The 22,835-nt window shown below is 44.2% G+C and overlaps 1 protein-coding gene and 1 pseudogene across 1 annotated transcript in view; both read right to left on the bottom strand.

Annotated features, from left to right (window-relative positions):
* Positions 1 to 18,544: 18,544 nt before the first annotated feature.
* The window catches only part of MSH2 (mutS homolog 2), an 88,868-nt gene continuing 84,577 nt past the window's right edge, over positions 18,545 to 22,835 (bottom strand). Inside the window, exons 15-16 of the mRNA XM_029937314.1 lie at positions 21,935 to 22,110; positions 18,545 to 18,988 (exon numbers count right to left, since the gene is read on the bottom strand). Coding sequence (XP_029793174.1) covers positions 18,818 to 18,988; positions 21,935 to 22,110 — 347 coding nt within the window. The 3' untranslated portion in view covers positions 18,545 to 18,817. The remainder of the gene's footprint in view (positions 18,989 to 21,934; positions 22,111 to 22,835) is intronic.
* On the bottom strand, positions 20,830 to 21,565 carry LOC115290382 (annotated as a pseudogene).

Raw genomic sequence — 22,835 nt, 5'->3', positions numbered from 1 at the left:
TTCTCTTCCCATGTTGGCTTTGGTCCTCATGCTGGTTACCTCAGGTGCCAGAGGCAGCCAGACCTCCAAGTCTCACGTCTGTTACCAGCAGAAGGCAGACCTGCTTTGCCCAGGTCTCCCTGGGGACTTTCTGCTGGCATCTCATTAACCAGAAGAGTGTCACATGGTTCCATCCCCTACGAGGGAGGCCAGGGCCCAGAACAATCCTCTCTACAAGAGCACAGTGAGGGTGAGAGCCTTCGGATGGTAAGGAGTGAGTCCACCTACATACTGGGCCTGGCATCCTCCCTCTAGGCTGGATCAGCCATGGTTCCACATCCTCACTTGTCTAAGGGAGGGCCCACGCAGGCCAGGAGAACACCCCATTGGCCTTACAAAGATCAGATGTGATGGAGTGGCCCTTTCTTCCTTTAGATTACAAGCCAGGCCCAGTGCACCAGTAAAGGCAAAGTTAATGCAATAGAATCCAGTCCAGCTGGTTTAAGTATAGATTTATTACAGGTGATAAACTCTGACCTGGCCACCTAGGTCGCTGACACTGATAGCCTGACCGAGTGAGGCTGCAGGGCACTGATGCCCTAGTCCCCAGGCAGGGTCTTATGTGCTTGGGAAAGACATCTCAGCACTGTAATCCTAAGACGGGCATCGCAAGCCGCCGGCCAGTCTCCCAGGCTTATACAACTGGCAGACCCAGTCAGCATCACTGGGAGACTTTGCTTTTCTGCAGTGGGACACAGAGAATTTGCAATCTTTTAAAAAGACCTGCTCTATTTCTCCTCCCCAAACCTCATCTGAACAGCCTTCCCAGACCCTGTCTTCAATCAGGTTTTCTGCTTGGCTGTAAAACTTTTTCATTCTATTTTTGGTCTCTGATGGGCTTTACTTTGTATTTAACCTCAGCTAGCGAGTAGCCTGTACATCACTGAGAAAGCCAAAAAGACTCCAGGTGAAGCTCTCAGGACTGACTCTCAAGAGACACACATCCAGAGAGCCAGGGCACAAAGGGGGTTGCTACCTCTCTTACAACTGGGAAGCAACTGGTTTTTATAAAGGCTACCATGATGAAGAAGTCACTCCAGGAAACTCAAACACACCCACTTCCCAGCAGCCAACAGCAGAAGCCTAGGCTCAACCTCCAACCTGCCTTTCAAATCTTGTCCAAGGGCATCTAACATGCAAAATCCATACCTCATCCAATTGGTAGCTGCAAGAGAGTCTTAGGAATATAGTTTTCCACCTTCTAGGCTCTGCAGGACAGGACAGCCCTCTAGAAGAAGGGTGGATAGGTGCTGAGTGCGTCTACGGCAGCCTGCCTGCAGGGGTGGCCAGGAGGTAATTGTCCTCCTTCCCTGCAGGAGAGAGCAGAAAACCACTATGCAAAGGGAACCAGAGGCAGGCCTGCCCTAGCCTAGCTGTGTTCCCCAAGGCTGGTGCCTGCAGTTCTTCCTCCAAATCTGGGAGCCTTCTCAGCTTTCTTCCTATGAGGGCAAGCGAATAATTTCCCCCTTTGTCTACAGACTGAGTTTGGTTATGCTGCAACTGAAAAAATGTGAGCTAACTTTGTCCCTATACCTAGGATAAGTCTTTCCTTGCTCACGCACGGAGTTCAGTCTTGGAAGACAGACATCTCTGGGAGGAGTAGAATGACATATTCACACTAAAGTGTGAATGACTGGCAGTGGAGTCTCTTCCAAAACCAGGTTCTGATGGAGCAGAAGGAGGGGAAAGCCTTGGCTCCTGGCAGATGGAGAAGGGAATCCTACTAATCAGATAAAGGCCACTGTAAAGGCCATTTGAGATCATGAATCCACCTTGCTGACTTTGGGCTTCAGAGGACTAAAGCTGAATGTATGCCCTAACTGACATTCCTTCCCTTAAAACGCAAATTTCTGGAAGTACCTGGGTGGCTCTGTTGGTTAAGCATCTCTTTCTTTTTTTAATGTTTATTTATTTTTGAGAGAGAGAGAGAGAGAGACAGAGTGCAAGTGGGGGAGGGGTAAAGAGAGAGGGAGACATAGAATCCAGAGCAGGCTGACAGCTCAGAGCCTGACGTGGGACTCAAACTCACAAACCATGAGATCATGACCTGAGCCTTATTTGGATGCTTACCCGACTGACCCACCCAGGTGTCCCCAAGCACATGACTCTTGATTTTGGCTCAGGTCATGATCTCATGGTTGTGAGTTTGAGCCCCGCGTCAAGGTTCTGTGCTGATAGCACAGAGCCTGCCTAGGTTTTTCTCTCTCCCTCTGCCCTCCCCCTTCATGCTCTCTCAAAAAAGAAAAAAAAAAGTGAAAGACAGATTTCCAGCTGTTCCTCATTACATTTCTAACAAATGCTATCTCCAGCATTGACTTATGTGACAGGGTCTCTGCCAGCCCAGCTTCTCATACTATTTACCAAATGCTCCAAGATTCACAAGAGTCTCTCAGTCAGTCTCTCTCTTCCATGTTCCAACTTCTCTAGATTCTCTCCTGAGCCTCCAGAGCCTGGGGCAAGAGGGCTGGAGGGAGACTTCTACTGGCTAGAGAGCACCTCTGTTCCAGAAACTGGGAACTTTTGTCCCTCCACAGCCCACTTTATCCTCACCTCACCCTCCCCAGTAAGGGATTGCTCCTTCCATTGGTTAAAAGTCAAAATAATTAAAGGGGGGGGGTTATTATGGCACTCTTATTTTTTCTAAACAAGCTAACAGGAATAATGCAAAAGCACTGGAGGTGGAAGCAAGCCTTCTGACCTGGAGAGGTCTTAGCATGCAGCTTTTTCCTGGGTGTCACAGCCCCACAGCCCCATCCCCTGACGGCATCAAAGCCTTGCCCCTCGCACAGCCTCAACGCGGTGAGCACCCCGTCCTCTCAGCACCAAGCCAGCGGGGCCTGTGTGTGGACTCCAGGCTGGGCTCACATCCGGCTGTTCCACCACCAGTGTGATTTAGGAGCTTCACTCCTGCTGAGGAAACCAGACCCCAGGATCCCCTCAAAAGCAGTGCTGACATAAGCCACCTGGTCACAGAGGGCATCTCATTCCACGCTCCAGCTCACTCACTGGGAAGCCAGTGACACAAGGAAGAGGGAGCTACAAGAACTACCCCCAAACTAGGGAGGCTGCACTGGCCACCCTTAGCCACGGTTTGGCCTGCCCTCCTGGGTTGTGCATCAGGAGGCTGGCTGGAGAAGGGAAGGGACTTGCCCAGGCCTCCTGGTTGTACGTGGGAGGAGCCTAGAACAGAAGCAGATCTGCCTCTGAGATGAGATTTCAGGACATCTCTCCCTCATTCACCACTTAAAGAAAAATAACACTCCCCACCAGCTTCTTGGAAGCTGAGCATCAGTAAGACCACCTGCTCTAGGGCCTTTGAAAGAAACATGGGGCTCAGGTCCAGGCACCTTTTGTTGGGGGTCCTTAAGACCACCCTCAGGTTCAATGAAGGACTCACAGTTGTGGCTTTATTACAGAGAAAGGGTATAGATTAAAGTCAGCAAAAGAAAGAAGCAGAGAGCAGGATCCTGGAGAAAGCAACTGTAAGCAGCCAGCGGCCCTCCCCAGTGGGAATCACACGGATGGCACTTATTCTCCCAGTAATGACATGTGACATGTACGAAGTCTTGCCAGCAAGGGAAGTTCCCCCGAACCTTGACATCTAGGGTTTTTTTTGGGGCAGGGGGTCCTGGTCATGGAGCACCCGCATGACTGACTGTAGCTACTCACTCTTCAGCCCCTCCAGAGACCAAAATGATACAGCACTGGCTGGCCAGGGCCCCAGGTGAACAGACAGGAGTTGACCATGAATCATGTTGTGAGCATGCACTATCTGTCATAACACAAGTGCTCAGTTGTACAAGGACACTTCTGTAAGGCAAGCTCTTCTGAGGGCTCAGATATTATTTCCCAGGAGCAGGTCAAGGGCCAGTTCTTCAGTATGTGTATGGTACAAGCACCCCAAGCGTGCTGGTTGACCCTCTCCTGCACACACCTGTGCTCAGGTCCAGCTGCTCATTGGTAGGCAACCTCTGCCTCTCTGGGTCATGCCAGCAGAGGCCAGTGGCCAAAGTGGGCAAGGATAACAGTGGAAGCTGCTGTTGGCTCTATTCCTGTCTGAGCAGAATCAGCCCAGACCCCAACACCAAAGACTCTTTCTCCTGAACAGGGACCTGAGGGGCTGATTTGGTCTCCTTGGTGGCCATTCAAATTGTGCCCCCTGTGTCCTTCAATGGTGACCTTCACTACCCTGTGGAAGCCTATGTCTTGTCCCTTCTACCTGCTGATGTCCCACAGTGAGTGGGGGACTGACACACATCTCACCCATGGCCACTGTTGACACCCCTCCACTGTATTGCTTTCTCACACATCTCATCTTCTACCCTCTTGGGGGTTAGGGGTTCTCTCCCAACCAATGTTACAGTTCCTAAGAATGTCTTCAAAAGTGGCCTGGCTGACTCTTTTTCCTATAGCCCTGGTGCTCAAGGAGCCAGGGACAAGCAGGGTTAAAGGGCACCCTGAGGATCCTACCTAGACTCCTACCCAAAAGTGCCTCACCTCACAGAATTACCAGGTCCAGCACAAGGGCCTCCAGTCTTTTCAACTTCACGGGGACTTTCTTCTCAAATCCCTAGTGGATGGGAGGGGGCGATCTCTACATCCACTTGGGGGATGTGTTCCAGGAGCCAAGCACCCACTCCAAAGGCCACAGGCCTCCTGAGGGTCCTCGTACAATATGGACCAGTACAGCCTGGGCCTGCCAGAGCTATCAGGTAAGCAAAGGAGTCCCCCCAGGGATGCAAATAAAGCAGGTTATAATAACCCAAAAAGACAACATATGTGAAAAAATAATGTCTATTACTAAAGGCCATATGAATAAAAATGATTAGTATTTTTTGACTGACAAACTTTTTTCTCCACAATATGACTTGAAGTGTAAATAACCAGGGAGAAACAAGATATTGTGGTGTCTACTTAGAGTTCCATACCAATAACTGACTGATAACAGGAGCCTTGCAGAGGGTGGTTCATGGCAAAGCTTAAGGAAGAAATAGTAGGCCTCACTGGTACCTCAAGGGGGTGGGGAGAGGGGGTGTGGGGAGTTCACAAAAGTTGAGTAGCTTCATAGTTTGTCGGAAGCTTAGAAGCCCCACCTCGAAGAGGACAGAGCAATCAGGGCAATTCATTCCATCAGGGGTGGACCTGCTGAGGGGAGCCTTGCCCCCCACCCCACAAGACAGGGCATCTGTGAGGGATGGGCCCCCTCTATCTGGTGGGGATCGGCTTTGGAACCAGGATGCTCCCTCAGGGCAGACCGCCATCATGCGGGGAAGTTACAGAGAGGATTCAATCTCTAGAACAAAACCCACAGTGTAGGCTCCCAAACCCTGCTGCCTGTTGGCTCCCAGCCTTGTCTTCTTTGATAATAGCATCAGCTTGAGCCAGGGCTGGCCAACCTGTTCTGGGACAGCCCTGGCTTCTGGAATGAGGCCTCCTCTGTGTCTCCTCCTCTGAGGCCTGCCATTCAGGTGACATTGCTCTCAGCTTTTACACTCCACAGTAGGCACTGAGAAGCGTACGGTCTGCTGCTTAGCGGGGAAGGCAGGGCTGGGGGACACGGGAGGGGAGAAGGCCACCTGTCCCAGCACACAGCATTGTAGGACAGGCATGCTGAGGACATGGCCACATCTGTCCTGAATCCTTTGGAACCAAAGAGGGGAGCAGTCTTCTGGGGCTGACACTTGAGTCACCCGGGCTTGGGGAGGCCATTGTCACCCTCATCCCTCACAGTGGACCCTCAGTCACGCCCAAACCCACTCTACATTAATCCACATTCACATAATTTCAGGGTCAGTGTACTGGCCAAACAACATCGTAAAGGTCAAGTTTTGGTGCCCACTTGGTGCTGTGTGTGTTGACTTTTAAAGTGTGGTGGGTTTTCCATTCAGACTGGTCTAGGTGAGGGTCCCATTAAGGAAATTCTGTAATCCTCTGAGCATCAAACACCTTGAAACGAGAAAACAAACCCATCTGACTGCCGTGGTGGAAGGAACCGAAATGGTTATAAAGTGACAAATGCAGTGTCTAGCAAGGACAGAGACATACAATGGATATCAGGTCCTCTCCTTAATCTACTTTTCCTGTAGGAAAGGGGCCATCCATCCATCCACTCACCCACCATGTACTTATATTACATCATGTATTGAACATCTTCCTATAAACCACTGCAAGTTGCCACAGAAGTAAATATAGGGATGTACCGTCTAGAGGCAAAAATTAAACATTAAGACCAGACATAAATAACTTGGCAGAAAGGGAAGAGTGTCATGAGGGAGGTACAGAAAAAGTACTGGGAGATGAAATATTCCCAGGCCTCTCTTCAAGCTGCAATAGAAAGCAACTGGCAGGATTACATATTATTTAATAGGCCATTTCTTTCTCTAATGGAGACCACCAGGAGGGGCTTTTTCCCTTCTACACAAGAAAGAAGCCTCGAATTCTAATTATCCTAGACTGAGCAATGGCTTTGTCTCGCTTTTCATTCTAGTCTTTTCAGCTCTTAGTTGCTCCACTGAGGACAATGTACAGAGCCCAGATTCCTTCCAAGATTTTAATTGGACCCTTCATGAGGGATTTTGAAACCAGCAAAATGAGCTAAATGAGAAGATGATGGATACGTTAAAGACAGCTGCCTCGGGCCTGATAGTCCCTCCACAGCAGCGCGCAGGTGAAGGGCGGCTCGGCATCAGCAGCCAACCTCCACCCCTTAGACACCTCTCCCCACAAAGGGAGTCTGGCCCACACCTAAGTCAACCCCAGGAAGAATTAGGGAGAAAGTCTCTTGCTATAAAAGTGCCTGGAGATACATTTCTCAAACATGAAAGAGGAAAATGTGACAAATGTTGTTGCCACAGTGAGAAAGAAGGTTCCATCAACATGATAAATGAAACACTCGGATATCTCAGCAGACCACTACTCACCCTGCAGGCGGGATCTGACCACAAGCTCTCTACAAAGACGCTGAGGAGCCAGTGTGGCCGCCCACCCTGCCAGCCAAGGAGGGCAAAGTCAAGTTTGGGCAAAGTCCTCCAGCTCTCGAATCTCCATGTCCTGCTTGGTGCAGGGGGAGTGCAGTGGCCCGTTCATTCTGACAGTGCTCTCTCTCGGTGAGCGCTTCACAGGGCAGGAGGTGTGGGGGGCAGCCATCCTTCCATCACTCGGCTCAGTGACCTCCAGCAAGTAACTTCCCTTTTTGGAGCCTCCATTTCTGCATCTGCATCGACTGCAGGCTTGTGTGCAGACTGGGTGCTCGTTGACTTTAGTTCCCTTCCCCCAGACCTTTGCTGTCCACACTCGGTTCCCCTCAACCTAGGACAGGGTCTCCCTGGGTCCCCCAGCTAAGGCCTTGAGTAACACCTCTGAAGCCTTAGGCTGATTTCCACTTGGAATCCAACACAGGCTCAGTAGCTTTTGGCTTCTAGAAAGCGATTTTCCCAAACCCTTCCTCATTTCACTACACCACCAGCCAGAAATTCATGCTCCCATTCAGCATTCCTTTACACAATTTTAGAATCATTTTTCCAGCTCTGGTCTTTGTGAGTTCAGGGATTTTAGCTCTTTGTGCCTCAACACAAAGACATCTTTTTCCCTTAGAGGCCATCGCAGCTCATACAGGGCCTTTGTGGGAATGAGAAGGAGGCGGCCCTCTGAGCAGACAAAGCCTGGGCCAGGGCATACAGTGCAGCCAAGGCTGGCATACTTCCCACTCGGCCACCAGCTGGCCACCCTGATGCAAGGCACAGAGCACAGCAGAGCCCTGCTCCTGTTCCTGCCATCTGCTCCTCCTCCCCTCTCTCCTCCTCCTCGCTGCAGTGGCCACCGCCACCGCCACCACCACCACCACCACTGCTGGTGAGCAGCAGACACTGCTCAGTTTTTCCCCTGCTGTATCTCTTCAAATCCTTGCCTCCTATAAGGAAGTGTGTGGATATGCTGTTCTCAGCCCAGCACCTCTTCTTTACTCCTTTGGGCCAACATGCTTGCCATTTCCTCTAGGGAACCTGTCCTCCCCTAGGTAGGGAAAAGGGTGAAGCCAGACAGCAGGATCCAGCCCAGGCAGAGCCGAGAGCAGGAAGCAGCTAGGCCTGGGCACAAAGGTAAGATTGAATCACTTGTAGTAAGGAGAACCAGCCTGAGACATTCAAAGTGGTGGAAGTGCTCTAGGAACTCAGTCCTTCAGCTGCCTGGATGAGTAGGGAACATTTGAGGCCAGAACAGCAGAGATCTGGGAGCTCCATGAGAGGAACCAGAGAGGGTAAAACCTCCATGGGGAGTGGAAGCAACTCAGCTTCAGGCCAAGGAGGTTGGGACTTTTCTTACTTGGCCATTGGGCTGCCAGGGCCCAGGTGAGACATACACGAGGGTGTCTTAAAGCTAATAAGAAATTGAGTCCCCAGGGTTCCCAGGAGGTGGTGCCTCCTCTGAGCTGTCACCTGGGACCTCACCAAGTGTGACTACAGAATCTGGGCAGGAGTCACCAGGGGACTAGCTCCAGCGGGGGTGGGGAGGGTGCCCTAGCAAGCCCACCAAGTGTTCCCCCCATGTAAATGGAATTGCTCTCTTAACCCGTCAGAGACTCGAAGGGAGCACTGCCTCTGAAACCAGGAGGCCGGCTGAGGACTAATAGGAGTCTACTTCATATAAGGAGGAACCAAGAGACACGCCCGGGTTGCTTTCAAGTAGTCTGAAAGATAAAGTCCTCAAGAAAGCCACAAATATCTACTGAGAAAAATCAGAAGAAAAAAAATGGTTTCAAAAACAAAAAGCACAAAACACAACAACAACAAAATACCCTATAAGGTGACCCTGGGCTTCTCTCAGCACGATTCTGGGAAGGTAGAAATTTGGCCAATGACTGTAAATCCCAAACCGGCCATTCTTCCCCTGGAGTTTGCTCTCCTGTGAGGTGTCCTTGAAGCACGATTTCTCCCCCAAGGGGAGGACGGTATTTACAGCACTGCCCTTTAGAAATATGACACAACTCCTAGAAAAAAGAAACTGTAATTTCTTCCAGCTCATTTATGTTCTGGCTCCTCAGTTCTCAACACCAAGGGAAAAACTGGTGGGGGTGTGGGGGAGAAAAAAGGATAATCTTAATAATATTATTGTCTTTCAAAAGTCTATAAACAAGGTACAAGAACAGTAATTACCACTTAGATCTGGTGCTCAAAAAATCAGTTCAGGTGTATTATATCCAACTAAGTTAATCCCAAGAGGAGTGGAGGAGAGAAACAATTTCTGAATACATAAAAATTTATTATCCATTTCTGTTTCCTTAATGACCCCGTTGGGATGAGGCTTTGCCTTGAATTCAGTGTTTGATGGAGTTCTGTAGTGGGAGGAGGTGCCTGAGGGCCAGGAGGCGCACCATCCAGGAAGCTCGGCCACCAACCAGCCTTGAGACCCAGGCCCATCACCCCAACTCTGCATGCTGGTTTCAACACTCTCTGTGCAGGGTCACTTTGTTCCAGCCAAGCCCATGTCCAAGTCCTCCACAACCCTTCATGACAGCCCAAAGGGAGAGGTTCATACACTGGGGCACGCCAGAGTCCATCCTCAGAGGCAGCAATGATAATCCAGGTCCCCCTGGAGCTCACACTCGGTGCACAGGTGTTTCCTGAGAACTTACTCTATGCCTACTGTGTTCAGAACTGTGGGCAAGACAGACAAGGTCCTGAGTTTGTAGGTTAGTTGGATTCAGTGGAAACAGGATTACAGAATAGGGTTGAGTCCAAATAAGTTATTACATGGGAAAGAGAAGGAAAGAACTGAAGCCAAATGATGCTTTGAGAGGAAATAAATGTTCAAGGTGGGGCTTTGAAGATGGTGGGCAAAAGCGGAAACATTTAAAAACAATTTTTTTTTACTGTTTTAATTTATTTTTTAGAGAGAGAGAGAGAGACAGCATGAGCAGGGGAGGTTCAGAGACAGAGGGAGACTCAGAATCTGAAGACAGGCTCCAGGCTCTGAGCTAGCGGTCAGTACAGAGCTGGATGTGGGGCTCGAACCCATGAACAGTGAGATCATGACCTGAGCTGAAGTCGGACGCTCAACCAACTGAGCCACCCAGGCACCCCAAAAGCAGAAACATAAACACCAAATTAAAAATCCCTTGCCATGCCCCAAATTGTTTACAAAATTAATTTGCTCATTTGCCCATTGAGGGGGTGGGTGCAAATAGCTAAAAGACGGCATTTCCCAGTGTCCTTAGCGTGGGCATGTGACTCAGTTCCAGCTGAGAAGCAGCAAGTGTACAACTTCCATGTTTCCTTAAAGCGAGGAAGAACACCCTTGCAAGCTCTTCCTTCCTGCCACTTGAAATGCAGGTGCATTGGCTAGAGCCCTGATCATCTCTTGGGCCGTGAGGGGACCTTGAGAAGAGAAGCCACACAGTGGAGAAACAAGGGTCTCTGATGCTTCCAGAACCACCTACGTTTACCCAGACTTCCTACCACTGGATTTCTTTTACATGAAAGAAATACAGTTTCTTAAAATGAAATTGTATTATCCTGAGGTTCATAATAGAAAACCGCAGTCCCTTCCTCAGTGCTGCCCTGCTCACTGTCCAGGGGTAGCCACTCTCAGCTCTTGGAATCCTGTGGCATTTGTCTTCACATTTTATAACATGCTTACACTGCTACTTCTCAATTTTGCAACTTTAGACATTATCTTGCAGAAAGAGTGGCAGATTTACTCTCTTAAAATATATGGGTTTATTATTTTTACTATTTTTCTTATATTACTTGGTGTTTATTATAGGTGAGCAAAATTCATAGTTGAAGTGGGCAGTATTCCATCATATTTACTTTTAAAAAATTGAGTCTTGATGTCTCTGGAGTTAATAATCCAAGCTGCCTTTCTTCTTTTCTTTGTAACTATTATTAATTAAACCCCATACTCTTCCACTATACTCAAACTAAGCAGGTCCACCCTTCCAGGGATTCATGTCGCCTAGCTGGCTGGAGTCTAGATTTGCTTCAAGCTACTATTTTTTTCTTTTAATATTTTTATTTATTTTTGAGAGAGAGAGAGAGAGACAGACATAGAATCCAAAGTGGGCTCCTTGCTGTCAACACAGAGGCCGACGTGGGGCTCAAACTCATGAACTGTGAGATCATGACCTGGGTCAGACGCTTGACCGACTGAGCCACTGACACACACCTCAAGCTACTATTTCTCAATCATGAAGTTTAATTAAAGGTCAGAGCCAATTCCAAAGGTTACAGCCTGCTTTGTCTCCTCACCCCCACTCTCCCCAAAACCTGGACTTAAGCTCAAGGAGGCTTGGAAGTGCTGTTTTGATCCAACCACCTAGCCTTTCCTTTCGCAGGTAACCATTCTATCTGCTTGGAATTTACTGGGTCTTTTTTCTTCACGTCCAATTCTAGTGAAGGGGCCTCCAGAAGAGTTTCAGAGAAAAGCATTATCAATGAACATTTCTCCTCGACATACTTGGATGTTAAGATCACAGCTAATCATAGAAAATAAAGCAGCCAAGAGTGTTGCTGCAGATGAGAGCATGGCCAGCCAGATTGGAGGCATGGTGCTTGGGGAGAGGGATGAGGACAAGGACCACCTCAGGGCAGCTATTTGGAGGTTGGCACAAACAAGTTGCAATAGAGGCTTGAGTCCTTCTTTAGCAGGTCTGCAAAAATCATATCATCAGCAAATATTAGACTACCCTAGAGGATATGCTCAGTGTATCCTCCCAACTAGTGGTCCTTGGACAAAGTCAGACCTACATACACATTCTCTTGGCCAGCAATGTTTCTAAGCTTTTGAATGCTTTCAGGTTGGGCGTTCACCCTTACCCCCTACCCTCCATACCCCGCACCTGCCTGGCCCTTCAAGAATCCAACCCCTTTAAATTACAGAAGATGGGGAGAAAAATCCAAGGAGAGGCAGCTAAGTGGCGAAGCAGGGACTAAGCAACCCAAACACCCTTCCGGATATACCACATTGCCACTCACTTTAACTCAGCTGCGTGTCCTGGCCTGTGCAGGCTTAGTCATCAGTTTACTCACTAGGAACCTATTTAGAGCACAGCGGTTGAGAGAACCTCCAGGGTTATTCCCCACAGGCGGGATAAAACATTCCAGGTTCAAGAAGGAACATACATGACCTCCAAGTCAAGTGATCAGAATATCTGAGGGGACCAGCTTCAGGGTCATGCCAGAAACACCGCGGACCTTTCTTTTCATCCTCCCATTTTGTAAGCTTCTGGCCAATCATCTCGTTTCACTTAAACATCGTCTTTTGTCCACAGTACAATCACTTGATTAGATGTATTTCGGGATTGATAAACTTCTGAAAGAATGTAGCTTCTTAGCTGCTTGGTCGGTGTCCTTCGGGTTAAGAAGCCCCCAAGAGCCACCTTGTAGTAGCCAGAAACCAGGTGGGCAGTGGGGCCTCGGTGCCCGGACACCTCTCGCTGTGCCTGCAGAAGCCCAGAGAGAAGCCTTTCACGGGAATGCCAGCTTCCACAACAGAATTAGAAATAACGAACATCTGTACCACACCTCCCCTCTATTTTCTTTCACTCCTGTTCCATTGCCTACACCACTCATTTTGACACTAAATAATATTTAGAAAGATTAAATTTATCACATGTGTGCCTTTCAGATTCCTAACTATATCTTAAGGCTCTAAATGGAAGAGAAAAAAGTAGAGATTTTGGAGACACGTTTCTGGGGTGCCAATCCCAGCTCTGCCACTTACTGGCTGTGTGACCCAGGCAAGTCACCGTATCTCCGAGCCTAGATGTCATCTGTGAAGCACAGATGGAAAAGTCTACCTTTCAGAGCTTTGGGAGGAACCCAGCACAGTACCTTGTCCTTTTCAGGTGCTCACCAAGTATTTAATGTGGCCAAATTGTTCATCCATGTTGTAATATTAAGGATCCAATGTGCAGTGTAATTTTCATGATTGATTTGGCTGAGCCACACAATGTTTAACGATAAAATATCCCATGAAAATTGGTACTAAAGAGGAAGTCCTGATCACTATGTGAAGAGAGGATGGATAAAATACATCTTGCTGGTTAGACGGTACATATTAAATTTTCAAATTAGTGGCTGAGCACCGTCTTAGATTTAACTATTTGGTTTTAAGCCACTCCATTCAAGACTATTTGTAAAATCTAACTGCTAGATTTTATGTTGCCAAAATTCTAGGCAATAAACACAATAGTGTGATAATACAGGTTAATTGCTATAGTTATATATACTGGTTGGTTCTGAACACCAAGAAATTCATTGCCATTGTTCTTTCCTCAGAACTAATGAATCATCTGCTGACAGAATTTTCCTTACTTCCATATGTAACCATTTAAAGGAGTTTATAATTTCTCTTTACCTCTTTGAGGTGAACCAATGGCAACAGCAGGTCTTCTACCCACCCAGAAATAAGATCAGGATGGTCCAGTGAAGGCTGCCCAACATCGCATACTGTTCATGCCACTGCTGAATTTCCCACATAGCTGGATGAAAGATGTGTGTGGGCACTTCTGTTGGACAAACCACAAGCCAAAGCAAAAATACGCTAACATACATTGAATTTGGACCATGTTCTGAATGTTGTCTGACACCATAAAACACTGCTTCCAGGGATGCGGGGAAGCTGTTGTGTCAAAGGCAAGGCGAGGGCTCCCCATTTCCCTCTTCAGAGAAAGGGAGGCATCACTACCAGCAAGGAGAGGTTTTCTACAAGGGACGACTTTCTCTGTGACATCCAAGCAGCAGAATTGTCACAGGCATCAGAAGGCAAAATGGGTAAATTCTGAAGCAGAATTAAGAGAAAGCACTAGCTCTGTCAAGGAAAACTGGAGTGGGGAGAATATCAGGCAGAAAACTATTATTTTAATTTGGGCTCCACTTCCAGTTTTAGCCTAAAACACTATGTACCATTCTGGGCATTTTCATCCCCATCCCCAGCCACACCCTATCCCCTGAACCCAAACACACTGCGCCTAGGAAGGCAATGATACATTTCCTTACAAAAATTTTCTTTTACTCATTTCTTCTTCTTCATAAGCTGATTAACGGTGTTTAATTTATTTCAGATCAGGAACTGGTTTTTCTTCTGACTGTTCAGCACACCATTTTGATCAACAGAATGTAGCTAACGAGCTTAAAGAGCCACTCAATACTGAATCAGCAGCTCATACCATATGCCATGGGTAAAAACATACTTCCCAAAAAAGCTAAATGCAGAAAGACCAAGGATAGAAGATGCATTTAATACTTAAGGAGTCTAACAGGATGTGCTTAGTAATGTGGAACATTGAGATTTTATGGAGAAAAAGTTATTCTTTAAATATATCTATCCTAAAACATCTTTCTTCTGTTCTGTTACAATTTTTATCCTCAAAACAGTATTTTAGGGAAAGAAATCAAATTAATTACAAAAACAATTGCATCTTGGATGGATTCTTAGTGCTAACTTTTAAAAAATGCAAAAATCATGGATTTTCTCAGAAATGTGGTTATGTGGCCAACAGATTTCATGGTAACAGTATGGCTGGGTTCTAAATCTTAGAAAATATATATTTGACTTTACTCTGGTATTATCCAAGTTCATGTCTGAATAAGGAAAAATCAAACCACATTACAATTAAAATTTTTTAATGCAACTCTCTTTTGCTTTACATCCACCATTCCAAAAGGAAGGGGACTCTAATAGAAGGCCTGGTTACTTCATTAGCATATTCGTGTAATAAGCATGGCTGAGGTCTGAAATACCTTAAAGGGCTCTATTACATGTTTTTCATTTTCAAAGACATCTTACAACTAAACACTAAGTCTCTTTTAGAGAAATGAAAGCAGCCTGATTTATCAGAGCTCAATAGACTCCGTTTTCGTAGCATCAACACCCCCCCTCCCCGCCATTTCCTGCAGGGCTAACAACTAAAACCATGGGCAGATTTCCATTTTATGCATGCTTCCGTGTAGCAACATAAAAACATTTTCAGGGCTAACTACGGGATGAAATATTTCACTGGAATCTTAAATTGCTTTTGAATTATATAAAAGTCTTCCACTTGGAAGTGACTAAATGATTTTGTCACCAATAAAAATTTACACGTGTAAATTTTTCCTCTGTAAGTTCACCTTCTTTCCAAGCTTTTGGTATCCAGGGGGGAAAAAAAAACCCAATATAACTCATTGTAAACTATCGATGATAAAAAAGAGCATTTGCCCATTGGCCTTAAATTTTCATTTGTTCTCACGCCAAACATAACGGCAGTCTAACCAGAACGACAAAGCGTCTGCACAACCCCCAACCAGGTCAGAAGACAGAACGTTGCAGGACTCCGGAAGGCCTAGAGGAGCTGCCTCCCCATTGGCACCGGGTCTCCAGAGACCACTACTCTCCCCACTTACACAGTCAATGTTCTCAGCCTCCATGAATGCACCACCACAACAGTGTTTTACCTATCCTTCAACTTCATGTGAATGGGAAAAAAACTATTATTCCTTATCTCCCATTTGTTTTTGCTTACTGTTAAGATTCCATCTGGGTTATTTTGTAGAACTATAGCTCATTTCCATAGCTGGGTTGTTTCCAGTTAGGGTCTATCACCAACATTCTTGTACACTCATCACAGTACATGCACAAACATTTCTAGTGTATGAACCTAGGAAGAGAACTGCCGGGTCATATGCATAGTCTCAGCTGTACTAGAGAATTATTCCCACTGACAGTGTTGTCCCACATCCTCACCAACACTTGGCACTCACACTTCAAATGACTGTGAATCTGGTAGGGAGGAAGGGGGAATACAGTTTTTATTTTTCTCAATAGTGACTGAAGACTCTTTCATGTATGGACCATTCAGATTTCTCTTGGGTAAAATGCCTGAAAATTTTTTTTAAACCAAGTTTTATGGAGATAAAATTCACAAAGCATACAATGCACCCATTTGCAGTATACGATTCAGTGGCTTTTTGGTATATTCAGGTAGGTACAAACATCACCAATTTTAGAACATTTTCACCTCAAAAGGAAACTATACCCTTTAGCTTTCATATTACCTCTCTAGCTACTCATTTTCTGCACACCAGCCATGCGTAACTGCTAACTCCTCTTTCCATGGTATTCTAGACTACCCAAGCATCATCCAAGTTGTAGCATGTATCACTCTTTCATTCCTTTTATGATCAGATAATATTCCACTGTATAGATACATTTTGTATGTTCATTAATTCATCCACTGTATAGATACATTTTGTATGTTAATTCATCAATTGGCCTTGGCCAATTGGGGTGCTTCTACTTTTGGGCTATTATGAACAATCCCTGATGATAAACTTTTGTGTACAAGTTTTTGTGTGGACATGTTTATTTCTATTGGATATATACCTAGAGATGGAAATGCTGAGTCATAGGATAACTGAGAAAACGCCAGACTGTTTTCCAAAGGGACTGCACCATTTACATTTCTCAGTGTGTGAGAATTCTACTTCCTCATCAATGTGTTGTAGGACTTTTGATTTTAGCTATCCTAATGGGTGTGAAGTGGTAGCTCATTGTGGCTTTGACTTGCATTTTCCTGATGATATCCGGCATCTTTTCATGTGCTTATTGGCCATGTGCAGATCCTAGTTGGTAAACTATCTCTTCAGATTCTTTGGCTTTTAACTGGATTATCTTTTTGTTATAAGATATATTAAGATTTTTTTAGGTGAAGGCAGACGCTTTCTGTCAATCTGGGTTTTCACCCTGACTATAGATTCTTGAGTATACCATTACCCAGCCCAAAATGGTATCTTCTGACTTCCTTTCTAAGAAAATTTTGCCTTCCTTCCCTAACTCATTCTCTGGTGTTTTAGCCCTTTACTCCTCTCATTATCCTTGCTCTCCTTTCTCTTTCACCCCACTAGCCAAAAAAAACTACCTATCCAAAACCTGGCTTAGCAGGTTAAGATCCAAAGGAGAAAAAGGAGAACAAAGGGTAAGTTAAGAAACATGGTACTCTCTTAAGCATCTACTAGAGAGGCAGGAGACTAGGCAGTGCTTTGATAGTCATGGAAACTACTACCAGGGAGAACTGTGAATAGAACTTGGTTGGGAATGGAGGTAGTTCTGAGTTCTGGAGAAGCCCCTATTTTCTCATGGGGGTTGGTAAGCACCACAAAAACCATAGCTGAAAGGAGAAAAGAAAACTCCACCACCAGCCTTCGTCTGAGTGTGGCTCAGTGCCCAATATGTGAAGTGTCTGAGTCCTTGAGGAACTCCCTTTGCAGGTGACAGTGCTTATGCTATCCCTGTCACTTCGAGCAACTTAATCTGTACCTTCTGCATCAGGGATAGGATCCAGGTGGGCGTATCCACCAATGCCTCCTTCAGTTCTTATGCCAGTGGACCCGGCAGCCCAGGGGCCCCACCGGCCACCATCGCTGCCGCCATCTTTCTTCCCCGCAGGCCACCAGCCTAAAGGCCCGATCTGCAAGAGTGACAGCTCCCACATGACTGAACCTGTAATAAGACTCTTAAGTGCTCATGTTCTTAGGACTTTATAGACTTTAAAATATAGTAGTGCTTTATATATTCTGGTAATAAATCTTTTGATGTCTTATGTAGTACCAACATATTCTCCCATCCTGGATCTAAGTCTTTTCACTTTATGATGACTTTTAATGAAAAGAAGTGCTTAGTTTCAATATAGCTGAGTGGGTGGTGTTGTGACTAAAGGAATCTTTCCCAAAGCCAACATCATGAAAATATAATTCCCTGTATTATTTGCTATAGAACTACAAAACTAAACACTAAAAGTTCTGCAGTTTTGCTTGTACATTTAGATAAAAAATTCACTGAAGTTTATTTTTATATATGGAATAGGGATCCAATTTCATTTGGTTCTTTATATGGATACCCCATCATCCCATCACTATTTATTAAAAGATGGTCCCCACCCTGCCCTGCCGTCCATATTCAGCAGAGCCAGCCACTAACTCTTAACCACTCCATCTCTTTCCTGTAAAATAAGAGAAGTACACTAAATCAGGGTTCCCAATCTAAAAGGTTTTATTAAACTCCAGATTTCTAAGTCTCCCCACAGACAGGCATGGGAGAATGGCAGAAGACCACACTGGGACTCTGGGTTCATAATAAATTCCTCAGCTAATACCCTGGCTCCTGCTAACAAGTAGATAGTCTGGGAATCAATGGAAATAATTTCTATGGTTCCTTCTAGTTTTAAGATCCTTTATTTCAGAAAGACTTTGGGTGCTACTTGTTCCTTCCATACCATTTGGGAATAAACACATATAGAAGTCCTATCACAGTGGTGCCGGGGTGGCTCTGTTGGTTAAACATCCAACTCTTGATCTTGGCTCAGGTCATGGTCTCACAGTTTGTGAGTTCGAGCCCCATGTTGGACTCTGCGCTGCCAGTGTGGAGCCTGCTTGGGTCTCTCTCTCTGACCCTCCCACACACACTCTCTCTCTCTAAATAATAAATAAATATTTTTTTAAAAGTCTTATTACAAAGAAATGTAACACATATCAAATTCCACAAACTACATGATTTTATTTATAAAATTCCACACGCTGATCACTACTGCCCATGTCCCCTTAAGTATTCCTCAGTTACAGCTCCCATTCTTCAAAATAAAGAGCTTTGAAAATGTACTCCAAGTATCACTAAATATTTTATTAAGGTGATATCCCATGGGCATCAAATTGCCAACACTATGAAAAAAGGGTTAATATAAAAACAATGCAAAAGCATACAGGTAATAGCTTATCAATATTATCTTCATTTCTTTTATGGGATTTCCTCATGTAGTAACTTTGATTCGTGAAATGATTTCATTTACAAAACTATTATTCTTTGCTATTACCTCAGCTTTCAGCTGTTTTAACTTTTTTGTGATGTTTTCTTCTGACATTTCAGTAAAAGGCACTTGCTTCACCTTGGATAAAAATTCTTGAATGATTTTTTCACCTTGCTGAAAGACATAGGAATACTCCATTAGTCTTTAAAATGTCATTTTTAAAAAGTCACATTAAATTGTAATGAACTATTTCTTTAAATTTCAATCTAAACACACCACCCAATATTCAAAGAATATTCTTTACAAGTGTGCATTATTTAGAATTTATATAAAGGCCTGAGTTGGCCATATTTCTTCATTGCAAGTTATTAAAAGATATTTATAAATATCTTTTCAGCTGCTAATAAAAGGGCTGAATATTTTAATAGTTTCAAATCCCTCACCTTTTGTAAATGATATATAAAGTCTTCTGGGAGAAAAAGAACTCAAGGTTTATAAATACTGTAAAGCATAAACAGTCAATGAAATTCAGAACTCATACAAAGAATTTTGAAATTAATATTCTTTTACTGGCCAGTTATTGCCATTCTAAAAATCATGGCTGTTACTTGCCATGTCATTTGTAGGCAAATCCCTTAACCCACATTTCTCATCCATAAAATGGGATGATAATATTACCAACCTCCACAGGGCTGTTGGGAGAACTAGAGAGTGCATATGCGTGCTTAGAAGTGCTTAGAACAATGTCTGGCAAAGGGTAAGCACTATGTAAATGTTTATCATCACACATGAAGCAGAACTAAAAAGTCTACTTTTCATACGGGGAGCTAGTTGGTGATAAGTACCTTAAAGGTCGAAAGGCAGATATTCAAATGGTAAGAAAAGAAGAAATATTTCTCTATTAAATAACAAGTGCACTTTTTCAAATAAAGATAAAATCTAGACTGAGCATCTTCATTAATTTTTTTTTTCAAAATACAGTGTAATTAATATTACCAAAAGTACATGGTTTCTGTTCTAATTGGAAGCCAAGAATTACATAAAGGAGCCTACTTAACCCCAGATGACCACTAGCTGCAGTGGTGATATCAAGAACATTTCACAGCAACCTTCCAAACTTAAAACTAGTAACAAGATAAAATACGTTTCTCCTGCCAGTATAGTTACAATGGATGAATCTATACCTTTTCAGCTTAAAAGTCATAAACAATCATCTATTACTGTAATAATTATCTATCATTCAATAAAGAACAACATCAAAAATTCACTGGTGAAAGCTAAAAACATGACAAGAAGTTCACAATGTATAACTACAGTAAATGTTGCCAGGACCCAGAACTGAATTAAGATTCTTTTATTTTTATTACTGCAGAGAATGATCCCTTAACTTCTAAAAAATTCAATGGTTGTATGCTTGTACCTTTCTGTGCGAATATCTAAATTTCACCCATCGCTTAGAGATAAGGACTAACTTAAGATGAACTTCTCCCATGCAAACTGAAACATTCTGCCCACAAAGAGCTTTCCAGAGTAAACATGTGTCATATACCACTTTATATTCTCTATGACATATTTGTTATTCTTTTTTAAGATTAAAAAATTCTTTTTTCGTGTTTATATTTGAGAGACAGAACGTGAGTGGGGGAGGGGCAGAGAGAGAGGGAGACACAGAATCTGAAGCAGGCTCCAGGCTCTAGCTGTCAGCACAGAGCCCAATGTGGGGCTCAACCCCACAAACCGTGAGATCATGACCTGAGCTGAAGCCGGATGCTAAACTGACTGAGCCACCTGGGTGGCCCTAAGATTTTATTTTTAGATAATCTCTACACCAAACACAGGGTCTGAACTTACAACGCTGAAATCAAGACTCACATTCTCTACCAACTGAGCAGGCCAGAAACCCTATGACATATTCATTATTCTTATCTCCCCAACTAGATTCTAAGTAATCAGAAGGCAGGAACTATGTTTATTTCTTTGGTTTGTTTGTTTGTTTTTGAGTATCAGTCATCTTTTATTAGAGGTTAATTCTGTATCAGGCTATGAAAGGATTCAAAGGTCACGGTCAGGAATGCCGAATGTGCCTCCACACTGGGCCCTCTTCAGTGGTACTTGCGTAGCCGCTCATGTTTGAGTTCCTTGTAACACTGACAGTAGTTGAAGAGCACATAAGCTGCCAGCACCACAGAAATCCCAGGGACGCTCCCTTTCTTCACACTGACATACTTATTGTAGTACTGGTAGTAACCTCTTTGAAATGCACCAGCAATGCCTTTAGGGATGAAATCCCGCATCAGTTTCCAGCCCGGCAGCTCTCCTAGCTTCACATCCATGAGCTTCTTCTTCACTGGTACAGTGACGCCATCTTGGAGTCCTGGGTGTCCGCTCTATTTCTTTGTTATCATCTTAACTAAGCACTGAGTAAATATGCAAATAACTGGATTTGATCAATTTGTTTATGAAGTAATCAAATAAGTGCTTGGACATCTTCAATTCCTTTTAATTACTTACTTTAAATCTAGACTAGGGGTGGCTCAGTTGGTTAAGCCTCCAACTCTTGATCTCAGCTCAGGTCTTAATCTCAGGGTTGATAAGTTCAAGCAAATAACACACACACACACACACACACTGAACCGAACCGAACTGAACCAAACCAAACCAACTTTTAAAAGGTGCATGTGAGACTTGTTAAGCATCTGACTCTTGATTTCTGCTCAGGTTATGATCTCATGGTCCTGAGATCCCACCCATGTTGGGCTGGCTACACACTGGGCTAGGGCCTGCTTAAGGCTCTCTCTCTCCCTCTGCCCCTCTCCAGCTCATGATTGCACATGCACTCTCTCTCTCTCTCTCCAAAACAAACACACATCTAGACTAATATTCCTATTTTCCTGGGTTTTAAATCTGGTATTTTGAAATGCTCTCTTTTGGTCATGTACATAGTGTAGAAATAAAAATAACAGAGATGAAGTCTTGGCCACGCAAAGAAAGCTAAGTAAAAGCCAGCAAGGAATGGTCTACAAGTAAATATCAGAATCACATATGGAAGAAATAACTCATCTTGGTGACCTGACAGATATAATATAGGATTAAGTAATTACAAAAAAAAATCTGACAAACCTCTCTTTCCAGATAGCACCTCTTTGCTGCTGGTTCCATTTCACCACAGTCCTGTGATTTTCCAATATTCTGAAACTCCTCTAGTTCCAAGGCTTTTTGTTTAGCACACTCTATTACATGCCTAGGGAAATTTGCAAGCTCTGCAACATGAATCCCGAAACTTTGGTCACAGACACCTATATGAAATTTGGGGGTCGTGAGGAACAGGGTAGAAAGAGATAGCAATTTATGTAAGTAGATCTTATCCATCTCACCTTATAATTAGGAAGCTTATAATTAGTTTTGTATTGCAGATATATTAGCCAAATGTTTCAGAGTAACTCAGATGAAGGAATTTTAATTAGGTCTTAATGGAAAGTAATTAGGACTTGCCACAAAGTGTCGTACTCTATCCTTGACAAATACAACAGGAAAAACATCAGAAAAAAAAGTTGATAGAGAATCCTCAAGGGTTCTAGGCAAATATCAGATTACGAAGAAAAATTAATCAATTCAATTATTCCTGAGGTCTTCTCATTTCATAAGGGAGGAACTAAATAAAGTAGTAAGAAAAAAAAAACCAAGATAAATGTGTGTCACTAATTAAGAGCATTTAATTCAAAATACACAGACTTATTACCCTCTAGGGGGTCCTCTAGATCTGCCCTTCATCATTTTCTAAAGATAGTGACTTCAGAAAATTGGACAGATACAAATATTTACAATAGTGGTCTTAGAAAAGTTACTTACCATTTCTACATAATCTTATTCTGATTCTAAACTAGTGCAAACACATGACAATAGAATTTCTGACCCAAATCACTAGTAAATTTGTAGACTAGGTAGCTTATCTTCATCCCCATTTGCAGAAAATAAACTGACTCCAGACATTTAATACTAGTGATGTTTGCAGAAAATTATC

This window comes from Suricata suricatta, chromosome 4 (assembly GCF_006229205.1).
Source record: "Suricata suricatta isolate VVHF042 chromosome 4, meerkat_22Aug2017_6uvM2_HiC, whole genome shotgun sequence".
Taxonomy (NCBI): domain Eukaryota; kingdom Metazoa; phylum Chordata; class Mammalia; order Carnivora; family Herpestidae; genus Suricata; species Suricata suricatta.
This window is presented reverse-complemented; position numbering and strand designations above follow the sequence as displayed.